This window comes from Lissotriton vulgaris, chromosome 8 (assembly GCF_964263255.1).
Source record: "Lissotriton vulgaris chromosome 8, aLisVul1.2, whole genome shotgun sequence".
NCBI classification, from domain to species: domain Eukaryota; kingdom Metazoa; phylum Chordata; class Amphibia; order Caudata; family Salamandridae; genus Lissotriton; species Lissotriton vulgaris.
In genome coordinates, this window is record NC_141696.1 from 1,571,430,564 (window position 1) to 1,571,458,057 (window position 27,494).

General features: G+C 44.5%; 1 protein-coding gene across 1 annotated transcript in view; it reads left to right on the plus strand.

Annotated features, from left to right (window-relative positions):
* Positions 1-27,494, plus strand: part of VANGL1 (VANGL planar cell polarity protein 1) — a 204,990-nt gene that overhangs the window by 42,626 nt on the left and 134,870 nt on the right. Inside the window, exons 2-3 of the mRNA XM_086935856.1 lie at positions 8,608-8,860; positions 16,034-16,163. Of these exons, the coding sequence (XP_086791982.1) occupies positions 8,790-8,860; positions 16,034-16,163 (201 nt within the window). The 5' untranslated portion in view covers positions 8,608-8,789. The remainder of the gene's footprint in view (positions 1-8,607; positions 8,861-16,033; positions 16,164-27,494) is intronic.

Below are 27,494 nucleotides of genomic sequence, written 5' to 3' on the forward strand. Positions count from 1 at the left end.
TATTAAAAGCAATGTTATTTTGCTGCAGGTAAAGAAAGCGTACATTATTCCGGGATATTCTGCTCTGCTGTTTTCGACTCAAACGTTAAAGACACTAAACATATTTCCACAAAGTGACATTTTATACCCCAACTATTCTCAACATTTGCAATCATTTTGTGGGTCTGTCGCTCTGTCATCCGTGACCCGGCAATGGGACATCGTCGTGATAACTCTCTTTCAATGAAGCAGGCTATTTTAAATGTATAACCATATAACGTACAAACACTGGCGTACAAGAACCTGTCGCTCAGACAGAAACTAAAGGTGTGCAGGAATCTGATATTTTATTGGCCTGTGCTGTGGGCCTCCAGCTCTAACGTAATGATGCGTGTAAAAAGCAAGCGGTGGAGCTCGTTCCGCGGGAAAGTCACTGGCCTCGCTGACAGACTGCCTTTAACGTGCCAACAAATGGCCCCGGGATGACCCGCTGATTGCAGCAAAGACGTGTGCTAATGTCATCTTCGATTGGTCAGGCCTGAAGAGCCACTTTCTCCTCGAGTATTACCTGGAGCACATGGAATGCAGGGTTCAATCACAAAAACAATAACAAAATAAAAAAGACAGAGAGAAAAAATAACAGGAAGAAAGATGTAGCCAGAGAAAGAAGATACAACTGAAATAAAGGAGAGAAAGAAGGAAGAAAACAGAAGAAAGCAAAGAAAGAATGAAGTGGAGAAAGAAACAGATAGGGCAAAAGTAAGAGAAGGAATGAAATCAAGAGGAGGGGAAGAATGAAAAATAAATGGTGGAAGACGGATAGCAAAACGAAACAAGCACTGAGGGGGCGGGCACTGTAACTGCTGCAGCAGCTCACGGTGTGTGCTGAATTACATGAGCAGCGAATGGACTCGCAAGAGGCTCAGGAGGTGCGGGACAGATTAACTTCCCTGTGTCCTCCCTGTAACCAATCCCAGTGCAAAGCGGAAAGAAAAAATAAAGTGAAATAGCTGCTGCCTCTCTCCTCCATAAAATTAGCAGATGCTCTAGTTCCCGGGACAAAGCATCTACCCAATGCAGGCATGCCGTGGGAGGTGGGAGGGGAAATAGGAGAGTGGTGGTGTGCGATGTGCACACGGGGGTGGGGAGCGGCAGCCTTTGAAGTGTGATTGTGGGGGAGCGGCAGCCTTTGAAGTCTGATGCGAGGCACAGACAAATGGTGGTGTGTCACGTGGCTGGTTTGTGCACGTGCCTGTCTCACATGAACTGTGTCTAATCCGCCGTTGGTAGACTGTTCTTTTGCCCTTACTATAATCTCGCCAGCAATGCGCAAGCGCATTGGCAGGCCGAGACCTAAAAAGGAGCCTTGGAAGGGAGTTATCCGGATCAACGAGGTAAAGCAGGATGTCATCAGAATAGAGGGAATTGAGGTCCTCCCAACCGCCATCTCAGCGCAGTCCCCTCAACAGATAGAAGTATACAGTGCACAAATGATAACGTATCAATGTCCTCACCTATTTTACTGACTTGATCGTCAGCACAGTTATTTTTTACAGACATTTACATTTTGTTGTGTGCTAGAAAAAATAACGTACAGCCTTCCTCAAGCAGATCCCCCAGTATCAAGCATGATTGTCAAATAAATCCTCTCACTTTGAAGTCCTGGAAGTAAAAATAAACACCAAGCTACCTGGAAGACATCCTGAAATGTGAACTCTGTCTCTAAATGCACAGCAAATGTGTCCGGATAAGAATAGGATTTAAAGGCCTGTTTACAGAAAGTGAGTTCATGGAAAAATACAGTAAACCAGGTTTGGGCAACGGAAGGGTGAACTAGAGCTGGACAGCCTAAAGCAAATAAAGCCAGCAAATAGAAAGCCAGAACATGTGAGGTACAAACAACAAAGCTAATCGTATGCAATGGGCGAAATGCATTTCCTAGATCAAATTTCTAAATGTCCCCAAGATGTCTTTAGCAAACTAGATAGCTGCAGTGTCCAGTAGGCTGCGACCTAAAAAGGGTTGTTTTTATTTTCTGTAGCATCTGTTTTTCAGCTGCTTTTGTCCTTGCTCTATACCCGGTGTTTGTTAATTTTTTCAAAGAATTTGAAGGTAAGTTCCTGGCCATGGTTTGCTTTCAAATTGTTTTTTCCCCTCCTCTGTTTTGACAAATTACATTTTCTTGGTGCTCATATGCCCCTGGTGTTTAGTTTGTCCTTGGGTTGGTGATTTGTCTACCAGTGGATGAGTTTTTAATAGGGCTGCTTGAAGTTCGGTTCTGTAAATTAGGATTTTTTTTTTTTAAACTTGCCTTTTCCTTAAATATGGCTCAGTTGTAAATAAAAAGGACAGTGAAACCTATTATTTGCATTAACATAATCCCACAAAAAAAGATTTGCAGGAAAAAACTCTTTCAAAAACATTTGTGGAAAATGTTACCTATTTGGAGCTTTGTACAAACGTAATAAACCTTTCCAAGTTGTGAAGTGTACAATTGTAGTCTTTGCAATTTCGATAATGTTTGTTCTGGTGTATTTTATAGTCAGCTCTGTTATAATCTGTCATGGTTTGTGACTGCTTCCCTTCCTTTCTGTGATGGCTTCAATGTCTTCATGTTCACTGTGCTTCACTAGGCGGCTGCTCTTGATACTTTTGTGATGACCAGCTACTTCTCTGGATTGTTGTGTGATGATCTGCTGTTTTCTTTGAATTGTTGTGTGATGATCTGCTGTTGCTTGGGATCCTTCTCTGCTGCTGCTCAGGATCCTTGTGTGATGATATGTTTTTTCTCTGTATTGATGTGTGATGATCTGCTGCTGCTGAGGTCCTTGTGTGATGATATTTTGTTTCTCTGGATTGGTGTGTGATCTGCTGTTGCTTGGGATCCTTCTCTGCTGCTGCTCAGGATCCTTGTGTGATGATATGTTTTTTCTCTGTATTGATGTGTGATGATCTGCTGCTGCTGAGGTCCTTGTGTGATGATATTTTGTTTCTCTGAATTGATGTGTGATGATCTGCTGTTTCTTAGTATTGTTGTGTGAGGATCTGCTTCTGCTTGGGATCCTTCTCTGCTGATCTGCTGCTGCTTGGGATCCTTCTCTGCTGATCTGCTGCTGCTGAGGTCCTTGTGTGATATTTTGTTTCTCTGGATTGATGTGTGATGATCTGCTGTTTCTTAGTATTGTTGTGTGAGGATCTGCTGCTGCTTGGGATCCTTCTCTGCTGGTCTGCTGCTGAGGATCATTCTCTGCTGATCTGCTGCTGCTGAGGTCCTTGTGTGATGATATTTTGTTTCTCTGGATTGATGTGTGATGATCTGCTGTTTCTTAGTATTGTTGTGTGAGGATCTGCTGCTGCCTGGGATCCTTCTCTGCTGATCTGCTGCTGAGGATCATTCTCTGCTGATCTGCTGCTGGTGAGGTCCTTGTGTGATGATATTTTGTTTCTCTGGATTGATGTGTGATGATCTGCTGTTTCTTAGTATTGTTGTGTGAGGATCTGATTCTGCTTGGGATCCTTCTCTGCTGATCTGCTGCTGCTTGGGATCCTTCTCTGCTGATCTGCTGCTGCTGAGGTCCTTGTGCGATGATATTTTGTTTCTCTGGATTGATGTGTGATGATCTGCTGTTTCTTAGTATTGTTGTGTGAGGATCTGCTGCTGCCTGGGATCCTTCTCTGCTGATCTGCTGCTGCTGAGGATCATTCTCTGCTGATCTGCTGCTGCTGCTCAGGTCCTTGTGTGATGGTATTTTGTTTCTCTGTATTGATGTGTGATGATCTGCTGTTTCTTAGTATTGTTGTGTGAGGATCTGCTGCTGCCTGGGATCCTTCTCTGCTGATCTGCTGCTGCTTGGGATCCTTCTCTGCTGATCTGCTGCTGCTGAGGTCCTTGTGTGATGATATTTTGTTTCTCTGGATTGGTGTGTGATGATCTGCTGTTTCTTAGTATTGTTGTGTGAGGATCTGCTGCTGCTTGTGATCCTTCTCTGCTGATCTGCTGCTGCTGAGGTCCTTGTGTGATGATATTTTGTTTCTCTGGATTGATGTGTGATGATCTGCTGTTTCTTAGTATTGTTGTGTGAGGATCTGCTGCTGCTTGGGATCCTTCTCTGCTGATCTGCTGCTGCTGAGGTCCTTGTGTGATGATATTTTGTTTCTCTGGATTGATGTGTGATGATCTGCTGTTCCTTAGTATTGTTGTGTGAGGATCTGCTGCTGCCTGGGATCCTTCTCTGCTGATCTGCTGCTGCTTGGGATCCTTCTCTGCTGATTTGCTGCTGCTGAGGTCCTTGTGTGATGATATTTTGTTTCTCTGGATTGATGTGTGATGATCTGCTGTTTCTTAGTATTGTTGTGTGAGGATCTGCTGCTGCTTGGGATCCTTCTCTGCCGATCTGCTGTTGCTGAGGATCATTCTCTGCTGATCTGCTGCTGCTGAGGTCCTTGTGTGATATGTTGTTTCTCTGGATTGATGTGTGATGATCTGCTGTTTCTTAGTATTGTTGTGTGAGGATCTGCTGCTGCCTAGGATCCTTCTCTGCTGATCTGCTGCTGCTGAGTTCCTTGTGTGATGATATTTTGTTTCTCTGGATTGATGTGTGATGATCTGCTGTTTCTTAGTATTGTGTGAGGATCTGCTGCTGCTTGGGATCGTTCTCTGCTGATCTGCTGCTGAGGATCATTCTCTGCTGATCTGCTGCTGCTGAGGTCCTTGTGTGATGATATTTTGTTTCTCTGGATTGATGTGTGATGATCTGCTGTTTCTTAGTATTGTTGTGTGAGGATCTGCTGCTGCCTGGGATCCTTCTGTGCTGATCTGCTGCTGCTGAGGATCATTTTCTGCTGATCTGCTGCTGCTGAGGTCCTTGTGTGATGATATTTTGTTTCTCTGGATTGATGTGTGATGATCTGCTGTTTCTTAGTATTGTTGTGTGAGGATCTGCTGCTGCTTGGGATCCTTCTCTGCTGATCTGCTGCTGCTGAGGTCCTTGTGTGATGATATTTTGTTTCTCTGGATTGATGTGTGATCTGCTGTTTCTTAGTATTGTTGTGTGAGGATCTGCTGCTGCCTGGGATCCTTCTCTGCTGATCTGCTGCTGCTTGGGATCCTTCTCTGCTGATCTGCTGCTGCTGAGGTCCTTGTGTGATGATATTTTGTTTCTCTGGATTGATGTGTGATGATCTGCTGTTTCTTAGTATTGTTGTGTGAGGATCTGCTGCTGCCTGGGATCCTTCTCTGCTGATCTGCTGCTGCTGAGGATCATTCTCTGCTGATCTGCTGCTGCTGAGGTCCTTGTGTGATGATATTTTGTTTCTCTGGATTGATGTGTGATGATCTGCTGTTTCTTAGTATTGTTGTGTGAGGATCTGCTGCTGCTTGGGATCCTTATCTGCTGATCTGCTGCTGCTGAGGTCCTTGTTTGATGATATTTTGTTTCTCTGAATTGATGTGTGATGATCTGCTGTTTCTTAGTATTGTTGTGTGAGGATCTGCTGCTGCCTGGGATCCTTCTCTGCTGATCTGCTGCTGCTTGGGATCCTTCTCTGCTGATCAGCTGCTGCTGAGGTCCTTGTGTGATGATATTTTGTTTCTCTGGATTGATGTGTGATGATCTGCTGTTTCTTAGTATTGTTGTGTGAGGATCTGCTTCTGCTTGGGATCCTTCTCTGCTGATCTGCTGCTGCTTGGGATCCTTCTCTGCTGATCTGCTGCTGCTGAGGTCCTTGTGTGATGATATTTTGTTTCTCTGAATTGATGTGTGATGATCTGCTGTTTCTTAGTATTGTTGTGTGAGGATCTGCTGCTGCTTGGGATCCTTCTCTGCTGATCTGCTGCTGCTGAGGTCCTTGTTTGATGATATTTTGTTTCTCTGAATTGATGTGTGATGATCTGCTGTTTCTTAGTATTGTTGTGAGGATCTGCTGCTGCTTGGGATCCTTCTCTGCTGATCTGCTGCTGAGGATCATTCTCTGCTGATCTGCTGCTGCTGAGGTCCTTGTGTGATGATATTTTGTTTCTCTGGATTGATGTGTGATGATCTGCTGTTTCTTAGTATTGTTTTGTGAGGATCTGCTGCTGCTTGGGATCCTTCTCTGCTGCTGCTGATCATTCTCGGCTGATCTGCTGCTGCTGCTGAGGTCCTTGTGTGATGATATTTTGTTTCTCTGGATTGATGTGTGATGATCTGCTGTTTCTTAGTATTGTTGTGTGAGGATCTGCTGCTGCTTGGGATCCTTCTCTGCTGATCTGCTGATGAGGACCATTCTCTGCTGATCTGCTGCTGCTGAGGTCCTTGTGTGATGATATTTTGTTTCTCTGAATTGATGTGTGATGATCTGCTGTTTCTTAGTATTGTTGTGTGAGGATCTGCTGCTGCTTGGGATCCTTCTCTGCTGATCTGCTGTTGCTGAGGCTCATTCTCTGCTGATCTGCTGCTGCTGAGGTCCTTGTGTGATATTTTGTTTCTCTGTATTGATGTGTGATCTGCTGTTTCTTAGTATTGTTGTGTGAGGATCTGCTGCTGCTTGGGATCCTTTTCTGCTGATCTGCTGCTGATGAGTTCCTTGTGTGATGATATTTTGTTTCTCTGAATTGATGTGTGATTATCTGCTGTTTCTTAGTATTGTTGTGTGAGGATCTGCTGCTGCCTGGGATCCTTCTCTGCTGATCTGCTGCTGCTGAGGATCGTTCTCTGCTGATCTGCTGCTGCTGAGGTCCTTGTGTGATGATATTTTGTTTCTCTGGATTGATGTGTGATGATCTGCTGTTTCTTAGTATTGTTGTGTGAGGATCTGCTGCTGCCTGGGATCCTTATCTGCTGCTGCTGAGGATCGTTCTCTGCTGATCTGCTGCTGAGGTCCTTGTGTGATGATATTTTGTTTCTCTGGATTGATGTGTGATTATCTGCTGTTTCTTAGTATTGTTGTGTGAGGATCTGCTTCTGCTTGGGATCCTTCTCTGCTGATCTGCTGCTGCTGAGGATCCTTCTCTGCTGATCTGCTTCTGCTTGGGATCCTTCTCTGCTGCTGCTCAGGATCCTTGTGTGATGATGTTTTTTTCTCTGTATTGATGTGTGATGATCAGCTGCTTGCTGAGGTCCTTGTGTGATGATATTTTGTTTCTCTGAATTGATGTGTGATGATCTGCTGTTTCTTAGTATTGTTGTGTGAGGATCTGCTGCTGCTTGGGATCCTTCTCTGCTGATCTGCTGCTGCTGAGGATCATTCTCTGCTGATCTGCTGCTGCTGAGGTCTTTGTGTGATGATATTTTGTTTCTCTGGATTGATGTGTGATGATCTGCTGTTTCTTAGTATTGTTTTGTGAGGATCTGCTGCTGCTTGGGATCCTTCTCTGCTTATCTGCTGCTGATGAGTTCCTTGTGTGATGATATTTTGTTTCTCTGAATTGATGTGTGATGATCTGCTGTTTCTTAGTATTGTTGTGTGAGGATCTGCTGCTGCCTGGGATCCTTCTCTGCTGATCTGCTGCTGCTGAGGATTGTTTTCTGCTGATCATCTGCTGCTGCTGAGGTCCTTGTGTGATGATATTTTGTTTCTCTGGATTGATGTGTGATGATCTGCTGTTTCTTAGTATTGTTGTGTGAGGATCTGCTTCTGCTTGGGATCCTTCTCTGCTGATCTGCTGCTGCTGATGATCCTTCTCTGCTGATCTGCTTGGGATCCTTCTCTGCTGCTGTTCAGGATCCTTGTGTGATGATATGTTTTTTCTCTGTATTGATGTGTGATGATCTGCTGCTGCTGAGGATCATTCTCTGCCGATCTGCTGCTGATGAGTTCCTTGTGTGATGATATTTTGTTTCTCTGAATTGATGTGTGATGATCTGCTGTTTCTTAGTATTGTTGTGTGAGGATCTGCTGCTGCTTGGGATCCTTCTCTGCTGCTGCTTGGGATCCTTCTCTGCTGCTGCTGATCATTCTCGGCTGATCTGCTGCTGCTGAGGACCTTGTGTGATGATATTTTGTTTCTTTGAATTGATGTGTGGTGATCTGCTGTTTCTTAGTATTGTTGTGTGAGGATCTGCTGCTGCTTGAGATCCTTCTCTGCTGATCTGCTGCTGCTGAGGTCCTTGTGTGATGATATTTTGTTTCTCTGGATTGATGTGTGATGATCTGCTGTTTCTTAGTATTGTTGTGTGAGGATCTGCTGCTGCTTGGAATCCTTCTCTGCTGATCTGCTGCTGCTGAGGATCATTCTCTGCTGATCTGCTGCTGCTGAGGTCCTTGTGTGATGATATTTTGTTTCTCTGGATTGATGCGTGATGATCTGCTGTTTCTTAGTATTGTTGTGTGAGGATCTGCTGCTGCCTGGGAGCCTTCTCTGCTGATCTGCTGTTGCTGAGGATCATTATCTGCTGCTGATGAGGTCCTTGTTTGATGATATTTTGTTTCTCTGGATTGGTGTGTGATCTGCTGTTTCTTTGGATTGTTGTGTGCTGATTTGCGGTTGCTCAGGATCGTTGTTAGATAATCTGTTGTTGCTCACGATCCTTTGTTATGATCTGCTGTTGCTCCGGATCATTGCTTGCTGACCTGCCGCTTCTCTGGTTTATTATGTGATCTGCTGTTGCACATGTTCTTGTGCTAATGTCAGTCTTATCTTTTCTTCAGCCAGCTCAATGGTGCAGCAGAAAACCTACACCCGCCAGACTGCAGAACGCTCTGAAGACCTCTGCAGCGAGGCTTTGTGCTTGGACAGCTGACCAGCTGAGCTTCTCTTTGTTGTTAAGTTACAAAAAGTGGTCAAAATAGGTGAACGACTTCCTCAGTGGGAGGTTGAAGTGGGAGCTGACATGGACACGGAGTCCACCTACTCTGGATACTCCTACTACTCTGGGCACTCCAAGAAAGGTCATCGGCAAGGGTAAGAACAAGCATTCTGTGACTCAAAGGCTAATACTGCTGCTGCTCACTGCCTGTGCGAGAGAGCGTGCATTGCTGCTGCCCAGAGTGTGGAAGGGAAGTGTACACTGCATCTGCCCATTCTTAAGCTGCTGTCCAGACTGAGAGGAAACTTGCTGTGCTGCCGCTTGCCGTGGTGGCCTCCTTCTGTTCCAGTTCTACTGCTGACATTTGAGCATCTGTAAGCGATGTTCTCAACTCCTTACTGTGTACACTTGTTCTCGAAATTGGTCAAAATATGAGCAGTCTCTTCATATTCAGTATGAAAATAAATGCATATGGGTTGAACAGCGCCTAATTTGTGACTATTTAGAGTGGCCATCACCGGAACTCCTTTATCATCATCATCATATTTCGACACAGTCCAAGATGGAGTGGCAGATAAGAGAGAAATTAGGAGGAAGAGAAAGGGAGGAAAACAGCCACAAAGGGAGAAATCTGCATAAAAAAGAAACAGAAAGAGATATATATCTATATCCAATTAGGATCAAATTCAGAGGAAAAGAAAACAAATATGTGTTAACCCAGGCTGGGAGATGTTGGAGAGCAGGAATGGGTGAAACTGAGCCGAAATGTATTTCGAGTTAATAAAAGGACTGGCGTGACTAAAGGTGCTGTAGGACAGGGCATCAAAACAACAATGGTCCTAGACCTATTAATTATACAAAATGACTTAAATCAATAATATCCGTAATATTTTGTGAGTAGAGCAACCACAATCCGTCTGCTCTATTGTACTGGAAAAACTTTTGTACCACAAAATAAACCTAAACCACCAAAAAGAGATTACTTTTGATTTATTAACTTATTCATCATCTTTTTTGTTTTTTTATGTTTTAACAATTCATTTTATACACAAACATATCATTTCCAAATTGATAAAAACAGAGGTTGCCCAAGAGAAGAATTGTGCAAAAAAAGAGGGTGATCAAGGGTGTGGAAACAAGTGAACGGAAAAGAAAACAAATTAGTGAATAGAGAAACTATTATTCACATTATTTGCAAGACAATACCGGACTTTATGCTTAGCCGTATTGAGACCCTGGCCAACCTATTTTAAGTTTTTTTAATCAGAACACTTTTTGAGTAGACATATATCTGAAAAGTAATTTGCACTATATAAAGTTCTTTTTAAGTTGGTCCAAGGGTGATTAGAAATACTGTCGACGTTTCGACTCGTCTTATGCCCAACCGGTGATTTAAACCTTGGGAGTGCGAGTCTTCATCAGGACTGGAGAAACAAAACGTAGGCAACCAAGGGATAATATTAACCCTAAGAGAGATAAAAGTGGCGGTTACTAACTGAGGTGGATAGGTTTTTTACCAAGGCCGTAGCCCATGAGAGGTATTATATTCTTACCCTTCAATAGAACGAGAGCAAGAGGAAGTGGTCCTGAATTCCAACTTTCCTTATAATATTCTGTAAAACAAATAATGAAACCCAGGATTTATCTAGGTCTACACACTGCTCTATACACATATATATGCTAGAGTGGAAATTATTATTTATTTACCCTTATTTTGTGGATTCCATCCTCACCACATCTTGGTAGGGATACAATGCTTCATGCAGGCACCATGGTAAGTTATTACCTGCAATTAATTATATCGGTATCAATGTACAATGCACCAAAAATTTTTGAAAATTAACAATTGAAATTGGGTTTTAATCCGAAAGATTTACCTTGGAGATTTTTCTTAGGTTTCTAGATAGCTCCAGTTGATCAATCAGGTAGCTACAAACAGAGACACAGTATAGTCTCACTTAACATATACAGTTTTCAACAACAAAGGAGAAATACGTATTTCAACCTTAAAAACCGGTATAAGCCCCATTTACCTTATATGCGCGTTTTCCAATGCATATAGTAGGGGTGCCTATTCCTCGGATCAATTCTCTGTGGGAGGAGAGGAGACACAGATAGTTTATTGTCTCCCTCAACGTCGTCCAGCTAATTGCACTACAACAGCCTGAATTTCATGGACTAAAAAGACGTAGCCGGTCTTAGAACGTCTTACCTATCTGCCGGTTTTTCGAGCCACGTAATACAGCCAAGCCTCGCTCTGTTCGAGGACGCCGCCGTTACTGATCCAGCGCATGCGCGTGTAGTTGTACCTATCCGCCTCTGACAAAACTGGATATAGAGAGCGGACTAGCGGACTATTTTTGAATCATGTAGCGAGGTACACTATTATATGATCAGCAGTCTGTGGGCGGCCGGCGGATATAAACAAAAATTATTTAATCAGACATAGTGCACGTTATTATTAAAAACAGGGCAGGCACGCCCAAGCCAGTTGCCCAATGTACCTAGCTCTGAGGGTGAATGTTTTTGTGTGAAGAGCGGTACAAGTATTCACGCCCCCTAAATATGTCCACGCCATGCCTCCATGTACATGGAGTAAATAATAAGTGATACACGCTGTAAAATGTTGTCCACTAGCTGCATTCTGACTTTCAGAATGTTTCATCCATGCGGGTCATTGCATTCACACAGAAAGATTCCTGCAATCCTATCCTTCCTCCACACTGGCATGGACATTTTGTTTATTTTATGGGAAGTTGGGAAACTCCTGTTCCATAAATATTCCTCTTGCCTATCTATGCTCTTTTTATCTTTATTTTTTGTAGAGGAGATCCCCACCTCCCCCACACACACAAACGCAAACACACACACACACCTTTCTCTCTTTTTGTGTCTCCTTTTTTGGTTCCTCCTATTCCTTAACTCTTTTTACCTTTATTCTTTGCCTCTGCTCTGCCTTTACCTTAGCGCCAATCCCCCAGTACTACACCACCTAAACCCTAATACCTGTAACATGCCTAGACCGCAGTACCACACCCACTATCTATCTTACTGTCCCTACCTGTGCCCCAAAATCTGTAACTGCACCTGTACCCTTGTCTATACTCCTGTATCTCTACAACAGCCTACTTCCTCCTTATGACCTAGTCTCTTTACTCCTACCTAAACTATAATACCTCTCATCATGCCTATGATTGCTGTCCTACACCTTTACTCCCATCTATACTCTCATACCTCTACCCATAGCTATACCCTGCTTATAAACGTATGCCCTTGTACAGGCCTAGTGCTTCTGATCATGCCTTTGTACGTCTTTCCCTACCTTATCATACCATCATAATACCTCTGTTCTTTCATATATCCTAATCTCTGTACCTCTATCTTTAAAATGGCAACTGCGCCTCAGTCAGTACACTAGTACCTCTTCCCCTACCTACACCCTAGTGCCCCTGTTTCAGCTTTGGTTACTAGATACATCTTCCCCAGTCTGGGGTAGAGTGCCTCTACCCCTTCCATTACCCTGCAGTTGCTATCTTTCTAGACTATATAGGTCTTTGAGACATTCAGGATCGTCTTTTTAAGATTCTTCTCTTAAATTAATAGATATTCTCCAAGTTTGTCAATCTCCACCTGCAGGGGTTTCACCGACCAACAATAACCCTTTCAACAAAGTATGGGTGAGGGGGGCTAACAAGCTCAATATCCCCGTTTCGATGTCTTAGCCTAAGGCGTCAGCCCTATTCGAGACTTTGTACCATTGTAAGGTAGCTCAAAACTTATTTCCTATTGTCTCAGTTGTGCTGTAGCCACAGTTTGAATTGTTTTTCTCTCCAACTTCAGCAAAATCTGCTCCAGCAAGATTACAGAAAAAGTTCTCTTTCCCTTAGGTTTGATTCTCCTACAGATTGTCTTAGCAGCTGCTGTAACAAAACACTATCCTAATTCGCTTGTTTACAGTGGCCGCTGTGAAGAAAGCAAGAAGAGGGACGCATTTGGCGGAATGTTCTGTGGCACTGCATTAACAGCAATGAATACTGAGTGCTACTGCTCTGCTTGGCCACTGTGACTGGTTTTCGTGGGATGCTCTCCGGTGTTTCCAGGAGAAGTCGCCCTGAAAAGACAGACCGGATTTTGCGAAGTTCTACACGAGAGTATGGTGGTCTCCGTCTCAAATCAGAGCGTTAGTGCTGTACTCGATTCAGCAGCAAATGGCTTTTGCCATGGTGTTGCCCGGCATCACTGCTCATGGCTCTATCTTACTGGTGTAAGACCTGAAGCACAGCAGAAGATATGAAACCTTCAGTTTTCTGGAACCACTATTCTTGGAGGACAAGCGGATGACTAGATGCACAGAGTTAAATACAAGCTTGAGAACCACAAGGAGTACATAACACATCAGAACAAGCCTTAAGGCCAATGCTATTAACAGACAGTTCAAGCCCCTCAGTGGGTGCAGCAGTACCATCAAAACCCCTGGAATCTAGTAGCCTTTTAATCCTACAAATCTCCCCCCCCTCAACTGCCCCCCCCCCTAAAATAAAGGTGGCCTGCAAAAATCAGCTCCTGCAGCAAAATCATCCAGATTGTGACTCGCTTTTGCCTCGCCAGTAGGGGGAAGCATCACCAATTATCTAGCTCAGTAGCTGAACATAATTTCACAAAAACGAGTGTTAAATATTGTGCAGAATAGCTATTCTCTGAGGTTCAAGTCATCACCTCATCCATTCTTCCAGAGGAGATGACTTAATACCATTTGGAAAGCAGAACCCTTAAGATCTCAGGACTTGTACCTCCATCCCGAAAGGAAATTAAGTTAATTATCCCTTTATTATTATCTGATTCAAAAGAAATGACTGAAATGCAATATCCCAATATTAGTGGTAGTAATGTGCAGACACTGTTTTGTTAGGAGACGGGTTATCCAAATAAGATAGATACATGAGTGACCCCATTAGGAGCGGATGTAACTCTTGCATCGGCCCTTGTGGCACTGGCTAGTTGTCTGTCAATGAACCCTCACTAGGGGTCCTGACAGGCAAACCAGCGCACATCTCCTTCCGACACACACACACGCCAAACCGGAGGAAAAAGCACAAATAAACCAACATTCCGATAGACGCTTTTTACTGCAGATTCCTCACCTTTTGAATACTCCCCAGATGCCAGGCTGCACCCAGAAACCTTTCATCAGTGCGTCTGTGCGGCAGTCCGTGGAGCCGCGTGGATCCGAATCAGTCCTGCCAAGCGTCACGCAACACGTGTGACGCCCACGCATTTCAGTGCGGTGATCCGCATCACCGCACTGAAATGAAATGTCACTCATTTTGCCAACGGCGCCTGTCACTGACTGTGCCCGTTACGGTGTGGCTCTCTCTGCTGCTCGAGGTGCCGGCCACCTGTGTCCCAGCAAACAGTTAACCTCAGTGCTCAGCTCTCTGAGAGCCGGCGCTACAATGTATCGGAGTATGCCAGTATGGGTACCCAAAGGGATATGGTTCGCAGCTGGGTACGGAGGACATTTGATTCCCTTGGTTTTTTGTCTGCTCAGTGCTGGCAAGTGCACCCTGTATTCCGTGCTCACTGTTTCTAAGATAGCTTACCTCTACATGGGCGAGGGATGACCCCGAGGCCTAAAGGAAGAGCTCAACAGCCAACGTGTGAACCAACAGGAAGAGCAGTCAGAAGACACGCTTCTCTTGCTTTTTTTTGTTATTGTGCACATTACAAACAGTTACGAACTAGATTTATATACCAATTGCAAATAAAAAATAAATAATGTAAAGCATTGTCATTTACAATGCCAATAACTCAAACTTGAATGCTGCGAGACCTATTGCATTGCAAATGCTTGTTTAAATATTTTCAACAACTAGTAAGGAAATTGTCTGAGCATGTAAAATCTGTGCTATCACGTAGCTGGTGTTCTAATTTAAAATAAATATTTGAGGCTTCACTTTATGTTCAAACCAGTTGTTTCACGTGACTTAGGGTGCTGGCTATCATTCTCATGTTCATGCATGCATGGGATAAGGCTAGACCTATTGTTATTATAATTTTGTGGACTGTTGGAGGGGGGGATGAGGAAGAGTTTCCATTTTAATAGCCCGTTTGCCTGTTGTTGCACTGGATGATGGCCAATCCTGTCCATTTAGTGTTTACTGCTAGGTTCTATGTTTTTCTTTGGTTGTTGTGTAAATACCTTATGTGGGTCGTCATCACTATTAATGTCTGGTACATTCTGCAATTGCCCTGAGTCGTTGCTGTTTCTGCTTCCCTATACATGGTGCTTTGTTGTAATCATCTGCATTCCCGTGTAGAAAGCGAATATCGAGGTATAGACGGTGGACCATAGTAAATGTCGTCTTACATTTCTAGACTAAAAGGGTAGAGAAAGATGAAGTCGAGATATTGAGAAGTCAGGTAGATACACTTGTGAGATACATAGAGAGGAGGTTAAACGTACATGGAGAAGTAGAACTAGAGTCAGGTTAAGAGAGAGGGTGAAGGTATAAGTGAAGTAAGGAAATAAGGAAATCCCATAGAGCAGGGGTCTCCAAACCAGTCCTGGAGGGCCGGATCCATGCCAGATTTTTTGGATATCCCCATTGAGATACATGTAGTAATTTTAAAAATCTGGCATGGATCCGGCCCTCCAGGACCGGTTTGGAGACCCCTGCCATAGAGTATTTTTTTTAATTTAATTGCCACCAACTGCCCGAGAGTGCTAGGGTTAAGGCTAGATTGGGCACGCCAGGCATGCACACCAAGGGGCAGATTTTCATTATCGCAAAGTGGAAGGGTAGGAGCAGCCGCAGGTACTGGTCATCTAATGACTTTTCTGGACGTATTATTAAAACACCTTCCTGAGCTCCGCCCCGGCCGGACCCCCTCTTCCGGGGCTTCCGCCTACGCTCCCTGCACAGGGCCCTATGAGCCTAGAGCCGACCCTGATACTCCCAAAGATTGCCGCCAGGCTGATTAGAATCGATTTCCAATAGTGACACTATGGTAAGAGCACGAGTCAAGTGGACAAATGTTGTTTTCTGTAGCAACAAGGCTTGTAGCAACATTGCTAGTTGAATGCACCCGCCCTGGCGGACATCAGAAAGAACCTTCAGACCTGGCTTTTAGAGATACCTTGCACTCTCGGCGCCCAGATACCCCTAGGGGTGACAGTGCTGTGCTTTGCAAATGCTGATTGATTGAATGTGGGGTGAGAGGCTGGATCGTGGACACGTGGCTGAGGAGGAAACTGTGAATGCTTGTCTGGCGATCAGTGTTCTACTCCATGGATCCCAGGTAAAACTCTTTCTTTCTGGTCTCTACAGGGAAAGGAGCAGAGACCGGCACAAAGCCCACAGTAAAGATGGCAACCGATCGGAGAAGTCTGTCACTATCCAGACGCCTCCTGCTGAGCCACTGCTTGGAGACGAGTCGGTCCGAGGAGACGAGGGCCAGGTAAGAATGAATCCTACTCCTAGTATATCTGTTCCTAGTGAATTGCTGCTGTAATAGAGTGGAAATAGGGAGTCCAAGGGCAACAGGTGCTTTTTCCTATTCGAGGACCTAATCGAAGTAAGTGGATGAGCTGCTGTATTCTAGGAAGAAGCTTGTCCACCCTGCAAAGGAAGTCTAGGTGTCCTTAAACACAACCACACTTCTTAGGACCGTGTACATTTTCTGAGATGTGCTTACTCGTGAATCAGGTTTCACAGTTGCCCATATGCGATTCGACATCCACTACTTCATTTTCATTTAATGTGTCCAAAGGGATGGATGGCGAGGAGAGGGAGAAAGGAAGATCACGTGGGAGGGAGATCTTGTGTGGGAGGGAGATCTTGTGTGGGAGGGGCAATCTTGTGTGGGGGGGGCAATCTTGTGTGGGAGGGGGATCTTGTGTGGGAGGGCGATCTTGTGTGGGAGGGCGATCTTGTGTGGGAGGGCGATCTTGTGTGGGAGGGCGATCTTGTGTGGGAGATATTTTGAGATTGAGAGAGAGATTGAAATTGATTGACTTTGAAGCCACAATCACACAACAAATGCAATAAAGAAATGTCCAAAGCAGTGCTTTTCTTTCAGCAAAGAGAGCTACTTTTATCATTCCTAAATGTAATGCAGAACATGAAGAAGGAAGTAGCATCACTGCGAGGGTCACCATGGAATCGACAGAAACTACTACTCAGTAAAGAGGAAACGTTTCCATTTAAGTGCAGGTGTGGGCTCACTATGGCTGGAGTGGAGCAGCGTCCCTCCAGTCTGTGACGTGTAGGTCAGTCTGTACTTTTTGAACAAGCAGTTCTGTTTTGCAGATTGGGGTATTATTAACGGTCTTACTAAGTGGTTCTATTCAGCAAGTTCATAGTCCTTGTTCTCAGATGTTTCCATTGCCTGACAGTTGATGCACCCACTGTCCTTGCACGTGTGTTCAGGCATGGACGGACTAAGTGACACTGCTGTACGTTGCAGTTGTTCCGTTAACATCTTCTAGTTTTTGGTGTTTTGCATTTTATAAGTGTGTTAAGTCACCAGGTGAGTAACATACCATCATTTGCTGTCAAATGCCATGATCATATATAGCTATACAAAACCAGGCAGCTGAATCGATACTAACATGCTTTAGATTTTCAAAGTAAAAGCGCATGCTACGTTTGACATGCTCAGAGTAGGCTACAGACAATTATTTCACGTCTATTTGAGTGCTTGGTCCTGAATTCCTGCGTATCTGAGGCTGGCTTGGGGCCTACAGTGTTTCCTTACTTTTGATGCAGCGGCGTCTGTGTTCAAATGATACTGTAAAGCCGCCTTGAACAACTGGTGTGGAGGCAGAATTAGAAACCTTCTCTGACCTTCATGGTTGGAGGCTGATCAACGAGGTACCCGTAGTGCTCCCTTTGGCTCCCCTTTTATTACAGTGCAGGCTCCTCAGACATCAAATATACAATGCAACAGCCTCTGAAGCTCTGCATTATGTAGCAGGTCCAGCTTCAGGTGCACACAGGGTCATTTCCATCTCTCTGACCTCTTCTGTACATTTAATCTATTGATGCATATACAGCACTTCACGCCTGCATTGTTGGTACTCATACTATACTTTTTGTTGGTAAAGAATTTCTCTGTGGTGTTCTGGCAAAATCAGTTGCTTTCCCATCTTGATGTGGAAGCCTCTGTGTTCCATCACCAGATTTAGGAGATCAGTCTGTGTGTGGGATGAGGAGACTATTTCCTTGAGAGTTAAATCCTCTCCAGTTCAGCCTCTACCTCATCAAGTGTCTGCCAAGGTCATGACAGTGGGACAGTCCACTTATGAAAGCCTGGAGTCGGACTTGGGTGGGTCATTGGCGGATGAGGAGTGAGTCAGGGTGTGTGCACTGACTCGAACAGTTTCTGTTAACACGCAGTTTAAGCGTCTTCATTTTAATTTCCTTCATCGCACTTACATGGCACCCTTAAAAATAGGCGGCTTATCTCCTGACCAGGTGTCTTCCTGTCCCCGTTGTAACATTGACACAGTAGATTTTAAGCTTTTGGCTTGGGGTGGCCCATTAGTGTATGCATTCTGGTCTCGGGTAGTTGATAGAATTGCACGTACCACAGCACTGCAGGGAACCCTCCTGCCTCAGTTTTGCCTGTTGGGCAATATGAGGAGATCCAAGGGAAGAAAGATGGCTTATACTTTCCTACAATTAGCGCTGGTATTGGCCAGGAGACACATGGCTATCGCGTTGATGGGACAGAGGGCACCTTCGCTGGTACACTGGGAGAGGGATGTGGCGGAGTGGTCCCTGGCAGAGCAGATCCATATGAAGAGAAGTTGAACTGACAACAAGCTACAGGAGGATTTGGGGGGTTGGGGAACGGGGGTGGGGTCTAATTTTCTGGCTCCCGAGAGTGTAACGAGGATGAAAGTACTGACGCTTAATGATGTGATTGATTGCTTCTGAAATTACACACCTATTAGATCGCATGATGACTGCATTTCCCTGTTATTCCAATATCATACGTAGCTTGAAAATTGACTGTGAACTTCCTATGTTACTGTTCTGTTGCCTTGTTTGATATGATGGGCTTTGTTCGAAAAACTAGGGTTGTATCTGTATGTGGCCTTCCTATGTACTCAAGTTTTAACACAATGTTCGTGATGCTGTTGATGTGTTTTGAATCACACCAAGTTTATTAGAGAAAAGCTGGGAATTCTACTCTGGCCTGTTACTTCAACTACCTATCCACATGTTTCTCCCAGTACTCCATCTTTCACTCGAGTCGTATATCTAGTGCGACATGTCCATCCACATTTCACATTGATATGCCTGGAATTCAGTAACCAAGAATGCACCACTGCAAGGATCCCTTACTCTAAAGTCCTGTGTGACCGCCTTTCAGGCAGCCTTGTCTTTAAAGCCAAAAACCGTGGAACCTTTCCTTAGAAATGCGTCCTCCTCCACCCACATTTTTCTGGTCATACTACCTCACCTAGGATTTGTTCACAGAATAAAAGCCAACCACTCCCTAGTACTTTCACATTCAGACCAATGGACTACCCATGTCCAGACACACCTCCTTCAGGTCCCACTTGTTCGCCTGCAGGGCTAGCTATAGCTCCAGACCTGCCTTTATCCAAAGGAATCTATGACAATATACTCAATACAGCACCCTTCACTTATGACTAGCACCTCTTATCTCTCCCAGATGGATGGAGCAGTAGGTCCATAGTGAGGATAGACTGAGTCCAGAAGGTTGCAGGACTTTGATGGAGACACCTAAGGAGTCCACAGCCATGATGAATGGAGCTGAGGAGTATGAAGGTGACTGTGGTGAGGTTTAAAAGATGTGTGGCGGCAGGAGGAGTTTGCAGCGCGGGCGGATTGAGCGGTAATCCATGCGTTAAGAACTGGCACGCTTAAACACCTTGGCATGTATTCCCAGCATTGTGCTTGTGCTACCTCCGTAACCGCTGGAATGTACAGATAAGACTTTGAGAAGCTGCTGTGAGTGCTTTGATTGTCACCGTGTGAGTCAGTGGAAGGAATTTCCTGTGAGTGAGATGTTGGATTTACTTGCCAAACTAAGACCTTGGCTGTTGCATGTGAATCCTTTGCAGAATTTGTCTCTGACAGCAGGGTGACAAATTCAGCTATGATTTCGTTGGGGTTTATTTCTACTGCCTTTTTAAAGTGAGTGCACAGTCTGAGTGGTAGTTCCCTGCTTAGTGCCGAATTCTGACTGCGATAGTGAACAGGTACAGGTATGACTGCTTATAATTCAAATCGGCCAATAACCGGGAGGCTAAAGTAATAATTCTTACTGCCTGAAACAGCTAGTAAACGTGAGCAAACTTCTGAGGCTGAAGTGAATCTGCTACTACGCGAAGCAGCATGGAACCACAGGAGTAATCCTCTGAAACTGAAGCGAGGGTGCTTAGTACTTGAAGGAGTTGGTAACCATGAGAATATACCTGTGGGGCTTAAGTGAGGTTGCTTACAACCGGAACAGCTGGTAAACATGTGATTAAACCTCTAAGGCCTGAAGTTAGAATGCCTACTACCAAAAGCAGCCTCTGGCCAGGAGACTAAACGTCTGAGGCTGATGTGAGAATGTTTAGTATCCAGAGATGCCAGTAACCAGGAGGCTAAACCTCTAAGGTGAAGTGAGGATGCTTGCTAATCGAAGCAGTCGGTAGCCATAGGAGTAAACCTCTGAAACAGACGAATATTTTTAATAGTATAAGCAGCCTAAACCCATGCAAGTAAATATCTGAGGCTAAAGGGAGGCTGCTTACCACCCAAAGTAGTCCAAAACCAAGAGTAGGTTTCTGAAGCTAAAGTAAGGTTGCTAACTCCCATACTCAGCCAGTAACTAAGCGAGTAAACCTCTGAGGCTACAGTAAGGTTGCTTACTACCTGAAGCAACCAATAACCACAAGAGTAAACCTCTGAGGCTGTGGTGAGGACGCCTCTTACCTGAAGCAACCAATAACCACAAGAGTAAACCTCTGAGGCTGGAGTGAGGACGCCTCTTACCTGAAGCAACCAATAACCACAAGAGTAAACCTCTGAGGCTGGAGTGAGGACGCCTCTTACCTGAAGCAACCAATAACCACAAGAGTAAACCTCTGAGGCTGGAGTGAGGACGCCTCTTACCTGAAGCAACCAATAACCACAAGAGTAAACCTCTAAGGCTGGAGTGAGGACGCCTCTTACCAGAAGCAACCAATAACCACAAGAGTAAACCTCTGAGGCTGAAGTGAAGACGCCTCTTACCTGAAGCAACCAATAACCACAAGAGTAAACCTCTGAGGCTGGAGTGAGGACGCCTCTTACCTGAAGCAAGCAATAACCATAAGAGTAAACCTCTAAGGCTGGAGTGAGGACGCCTCTTACCCGAAGCAAGCAATAACCACAAGAGTAAACCTCTAAGGCTGGAGTGAGGACGCCTCTTACCAGAAGCAAGCAATAACCACAAGAGTAAACCTCTAAGGCTGGAGTGAGGACGCCTCTTACCAGAAGCAACCAATAACCACAAGAGTAAACCTCTGAGGCTGAAGTGAAGACGCCTCTTACCTGAAGCAACCAATAACCACAAGAGTAAACCTCTGAGGCTGGAGTGAGGACGCCTCTTACCTGAAGCAACCAATAACCACAAGAGTAAACCTCTGAGGCTGGAGTGAGGACGCCTCTTACCTGAAGCAACCAATAACCACAAGAGTAAACCTCTAAGGCTGGAGTGAGGACGCCTCTTACCAGAAGCAACCAATAACCACAAGAGTAAACCTCTGAGGCTGAAGTGAAGACGCCTCTTACCTGAAGCAACCAATAACCACAAGAGTAAACCTCTGAGGCTGGAGTGAGGACGCCTCTTACCTGAAGCAAGCAATAACCATAAGAGTAAACCTCTGAGGCAGGAGTGAGGACGCCTCTTACCCGAAGCAAGCAATAACCACAAGAGTAAACCTCTAATGCTGGAGTGAGGACGCCTCTTACCAGAAGCAAGCAATAACCACAAGAGTAAACCTCTAAGGCTGGAGTGAGGACGCCTCTTACCAGAAGCAACCAATAACCACAAGAGTAAACCTCTGAGGCTGAAGTGAAGACGCCTCTTACCTGAAGCAACCAATAACCACAAGAGTAAACCTCTAAGGCTGGAGTGAGGACGCCTCTTACCAGAAGCAACCAATAACCACAAGAGTAAACCTCTGAGGCTGAAATGAGGACGCCTCTTACCAGAAGCAACCAATAACCACAAGAGTAAACCTCTGAGGCTGAAGTGAGGACGTCTCTTACCAGAAGCAAGCAATAACCACAAGAGTAAACCTCTGAGGCTGTGGTGAGGACGTCTCTTACCAGAAGCAACCAATAACCACAAGAGTAAACCTCTGAGGCTGAAGTGAGGACGCCTCTTACCAGAAGCAAGCAATAACCACAAGAGTAAACCTCTGAGGCTAAAGTGAAGACTCCTCTTACCTGAAGCAACCAATAACCACAAGTGTAAACCTCTGAGGCAGGAGTGAGGACGCCTCTTACCCGAAGAAAGCAATAACCATAAGAGTAAACCTCTAAGGCTGGAGTGAGGACGCCTCTTACCAGAAGCAACCATTAACCACAAGAGTAAACCTCTGAGGCTGAAGTGAAGACGCCTCTTACCTGAAGCAACCAATAACCACAAGAGTAAACCTCTGAGGCTGGAGTGAGGACGCCTCTTACCTGAAGCAACCAATAACCACAAGAGTAAACCTCTAAGGCTGGAGTGAGGACGCCTCTTACCAGAAGCAAGCAATAACCACAAGAGTAAACCTCTGAGGCTGAAATGAGGACGCCTCTTACCAGAAGCAACTAATAACCACAAGAGTAAACTTCTGAGGCTGAAGTGAGGACGCCTCTTACCAGAAGCAAGCAATAACCACAAGAGTAAACCTCTGAGGCTGAAGTGAGGACGTCTCTTACCAGAAGCAAGCAATAACCACAAGAGTAAACCTCTGAGGCTGTGGTGAGGACGCCTCTTACCAGAAGCAACCAATAACCACAAGAGTAAACCTCTGAGGCTGAAGTGAGGACGCCTCTTACCAGAAGCAAGCAATAACCACAAGAGTAAACCTCTGAGGCTAAAGTGAAGACGCCTCTTACCTGAAGCAACCAATAACCACAAGTGTAAACCTCTGAGGTAGGAGTGAGGACGCCTCTTACCCGAAGAAAGCAATAACCATAAGAGTAAACCTCTAAGGCTGGAGTGAGGACGCCTCTTACCAGAAGCAACCAATAACCACAAGAGTAAACCTCTGAGGCTGAAGTGAAGACGCCTCTTACCTGAAGCAACCAATAACCACAAGAGTAAACCTCTGAGGCTGGAGTGAGGACGCCTCTTACCTGAAGCAACCAATAACCACAAGAGTAAACCTCTAAGGCTGGAGTGAGGACGCCTCTTACCAGAAGCAAGCAATAACCACAAGAGTAAACCTCTGAGGCTGAAGTGAGGACGCCTCTTACCAGAAGCAAGCAATAACCACAATAGTAAACCTCTGAGGCTGGAGCGAGGACGCCTCTTACCTGAAGCCACCAATAACCACAAGAGTAAACCTCTAAGGCTGGAGTGAGGACGCCTCTTACCAGAAGCAAGCAATAACCATAAGTGTAAACCTCTGAGGCTGAAGTGAAGACGCCTCTTACCTGAAGCCACCAATAACCACAAGAGTAAACCTCTGAGGCTGAAATGAGGACGCCTCTTACCAGAAGCAAGCAATAACCACAAGAGTAAACCTCTGAGGCTGAAGTGAAGACGCCTCTTACCCGAAGCAACCAAATACTCAAGAAAGGAAAAAGATTTTCCTATTCCCTTACCTAGACAGCTGTCCCATCAAGTCCTGGCCTCCACACAAAGCACTGGTCCACTTTCAGATATATCTCCTTCCTTGAGTAGCTGGGTTTATGAGTTGAGCAGCCGAAGTCAATGTTGGTTCCCATTCAATTCATTCATTACTTGTAACATACATGGATCCTCAGTTGGGAAAAGAGTATCCTTCAGACGAGAAGACTCCTTTTCCCATCTGAAGGTTGCACTCTTGGGAAGACTGAAAGGCAGCACATCAAACAGAAGCTAGATCTCATGTCCAGGGGTATTCATGGTGATTGCTTTTTTCTAGTTCCTTTTGCCTATCTGCAATAAAGACCACTACAGCAGTCAAGTCAAGTCAATACAAAGTTTTATTGTGTAGATTACTTAAAACCATGACAATAGAAAACATAAAAAAAGAAACATAATTATACAGAAGCAAAATAGAATGCTAGTTCCTAACAAGACCATATAATATAATTGGCTTGTTATGCCCGAAGAAAGGAAACACTTGATGTACAGGCTTTCTCTCTACCATCTTCCCTTTCCCATGTCTATTATGAGAATAATTAATAAAAGTAAGTTAAAAAGCCTTCAATAAAATGAATAAAAAGTTTCAACTAAGAGAGAACACAATTACGGCATGGTCTAACTCTATTGTGCATTAATGTCCGTGATCCAAGGACTAAGAGTTAATTCTTAATAATCATCTCAGTGCTTTGTTTAGAGTTTTTTATGAAGTCCTGCACTGCTTTAAAAAATGTACCTATTCTTGCCAGTTCTAGTGGGAACGTTAATTGCTTGGTTGCATGTTCTTATACCGTAGATTAAGAGGAGTGGCTTTAGTAAGATTCAACGGCAGTCAAGCAAAGTCGGACAGCTGCACAGTAAATGTAAAAGAGTTTCTGATTTGTAGCCGCAGAGTCTACACTTGACTACTTTAGAGAGCAGTGGCCAGTTAGGATTAAAATCTTTGATTTGTAATGCCAGCATCCTTACTGCCAAGATTTTAGTCAGGCAGGCTTTCCCTATAGTGCAATTGAGGTAAGGTTGTGCCCTAAGTCCGACTTGACTTTCATTGTTGTATTACGCTGCCAGAGCCCTTAGTGGCGGTGTAGTGTTAATTTTTTTCAGGTCCGCGGTCTTGGAAAACTAATTTAGTCTGTTTTTTCATTATACTTTTTATTGCAATGTACGAAAATGAAGAAGTATTTAAAGTAGTCAAATCGCTTTATAGATTTTCTGCTGCTATCCTTCAGTAAGTAGACCATGGATTGATTTTATCTTTAACGATATCTTGCAAAATAAATTTCAGGGTACCCGGTGTTGCCGTGATGCATCTGTGGTAGTACTTTATAAAAGACCCCATACTTGACCATATGATGCCCTCCAGGCCAAATTCAAGTCTAATCAAGGATCCCCTGGTATAACAGGGCAATTTATTCAATCTTTTATATATTTTTAGATGTAATTTTTCGATGGTGTTGGTGAGTTGACCTGGAAAGGCCTCGCTGCCGTAAGTAATTGCGGATCGTAATACTGCCCGTAGTACCTTTCTAATTGGCGCTGAGGATGGACTTTCAAGGGCTGTATGTAGTTGACACAGTCTTGTGGTTATTAACGCTGCCTTGTTATTTAAATGGCGCTTATGTGTTGTTGATGCGCCGTTTGCAGAAAACCATGTGCCCAAATAGTTATAGGATTTGGCTCCAGAGATTTTTAAGGGACCAATTATTATTTGTTTTTTGTAGCGATCTTCCAAATGATAGAACCCTTGTTTTTGCTTCGTTTACTTTCAGTTTATTTACACTATTGTATAAGTGGAGAGAATGTAATGCTCTCTGGAGTCCTATTTTTGAGTTGTCGAGGAGGACGATGTCTACAGCAGTCCTTATAATCTTATTGGTGCCCTGGTGCATTGTGCAAAAAACACAGTTGATGGACAGAATGCAGAACAATGTCTTACATTCACCCCAGTACAAAGATCTGGGCCTAAATCCATCGTTTTTTTGCACTCCACACCACCCTAGGTCAGACACTGGCTATATGCAAATCAGCCTTGACCCTGTGCCTCATGGGAACAGTCCAGCCCGGACTACCAAGTCATGTCTTTCCTAGACCGGAATCAAGCATCCAAGGACCGGTTTCTGGCTATCAGCCTTCTTCAGCCTGGATAGCTTGACTCCAGTGATGTGGAGCGCCTGGGACTCACGTCTGAACATACCCAGCCCACTCGGGGTGAAAATTGCAAAAAAAACAGTTGATGGACAGAATACAGAACAATGTCTTACATTCACCACAGTACAAAGATTTAGGCCCAGATCTCTGTACTGGGGTGAATGTATGACATTGTTCTGCATTCTGTCCATCAATTGTTGTTTTTGCATCAGATCAAGTAGTGCCAGGAAGCCCTCTGCCGTATGAATAGGATAATATTGATTATTTGTATAGCGCTGCTGTATTTGGTGGCGTGAGCAAAATTACATGTTGCCATGTGCGTTCTACCTTTCAGCTAGCTATGGCACCTTTTGTGAAGCGGTTACAACCTGGGGTTCTCTCTGAGGCATGCAGTAGCGGGGCCTTAAGGCAGCGACCCGTAGTGCCCTTCATGTAGCACTGAACACCTTAAATCACCTTTAAGCTCTGAGTTGACGTTACTTAGCCAATTCTTTTTCATGTCCGCAGTTTCTGTCCCCTGCTGATTGAGAAATCCAGCCCGTTTTTAGTCAACCGAGTTGTGTTGGTGTAAACCCAGCAGCGCTAAAGCTGCCTCTAGGCACCAGACGAAATACCCCAAGAAGCTGTCAGGAGCCCATGGATATTTCTCGCACGTCATCTTTCAATTGGCCATGTATTGGTGAATAACGGCGTTAGGGTTCAGGGATAGGTTTGGGTTTTGGGGTACAGGTTTTTTTTAGGGTTCAGGGGTATGTTTGGTTTTTGGGGTACAGGGGTATTTTTTAGGGTTCAGGGCTAGGTTTTGGGATACAGGGGGTATTTTTAGGGTTCAGGGCTAGGTTTGGGTTTTGGGGTACATGGGGTATTTTTACGGTTCAGGGGGTAGGTTTGGGTTTTGGGGTACAGGGTTATTTTAAGGGTTCAGGGCTAGGTTTGGGTTTTGGGGTACAGGGGTATTTTAGGGTTCAGGGGTAGGTTTGGGTTTTGGGGTACAGGGGTATTTTACGGTTCAGTGCTAGGTTTGGGTTTTTGGGGTACAGGGGTATTTATAGGGTTCAGGGCTAGGTTTTGGGGTACAGGGGTATTTTTAGGGTTCAGGGCTAGGTTTGGGTTTTGGGGTACAGGGGTATTTTTAGGGTTCAGGGCTAGGTTTGGGTTTTGGGGTACAGGGGTATTTTTAGGGTTCAGGGCTAGGTTTGCCGAATAGCGTCGGTGTGGGCCATAAAAGAATAACAGCGGGAAAGAAATATGTGATGATATTCCGCAAACCAAAATCCCGCATACCATCAGTCCGCTATTTTTATAACGTGGGACTATTACTCCGCAAGCCATAATTTCTAAAACTTTTACAACGCATATGACTTTATCACGCATGCCATTATAACACAAATGCATGTGTGGTAAAGTCATATACATTGTAAAAGTACATTATTAAAACATTAAAAATGTTATATATATATATATATATATATATATTCTTTTGCAAAATAAAACTTTTTCCTGATTTAGACCCCACGGAGTCAGCGCCTGCTTTGTACCGCCAAAACGTCAGGTTTGGATCTTATATATATTCGCTCCACAAAACATCAAAATTATGATGAAAACAAGACACCCAGAGCTCCAATTTCGAAGATTTATTAGGCAGATGAAAAAAAATCTCCACGACGCGTTTCGCCATTACGGCTTGGTCACGCTCATCTCGTGGTATTGGTTGTCATTTTTTAAACACAACACCCAAGTGCACTTAGTTTCTATCACGATAATGGTGGCGACCATCTTATAACATGTTGG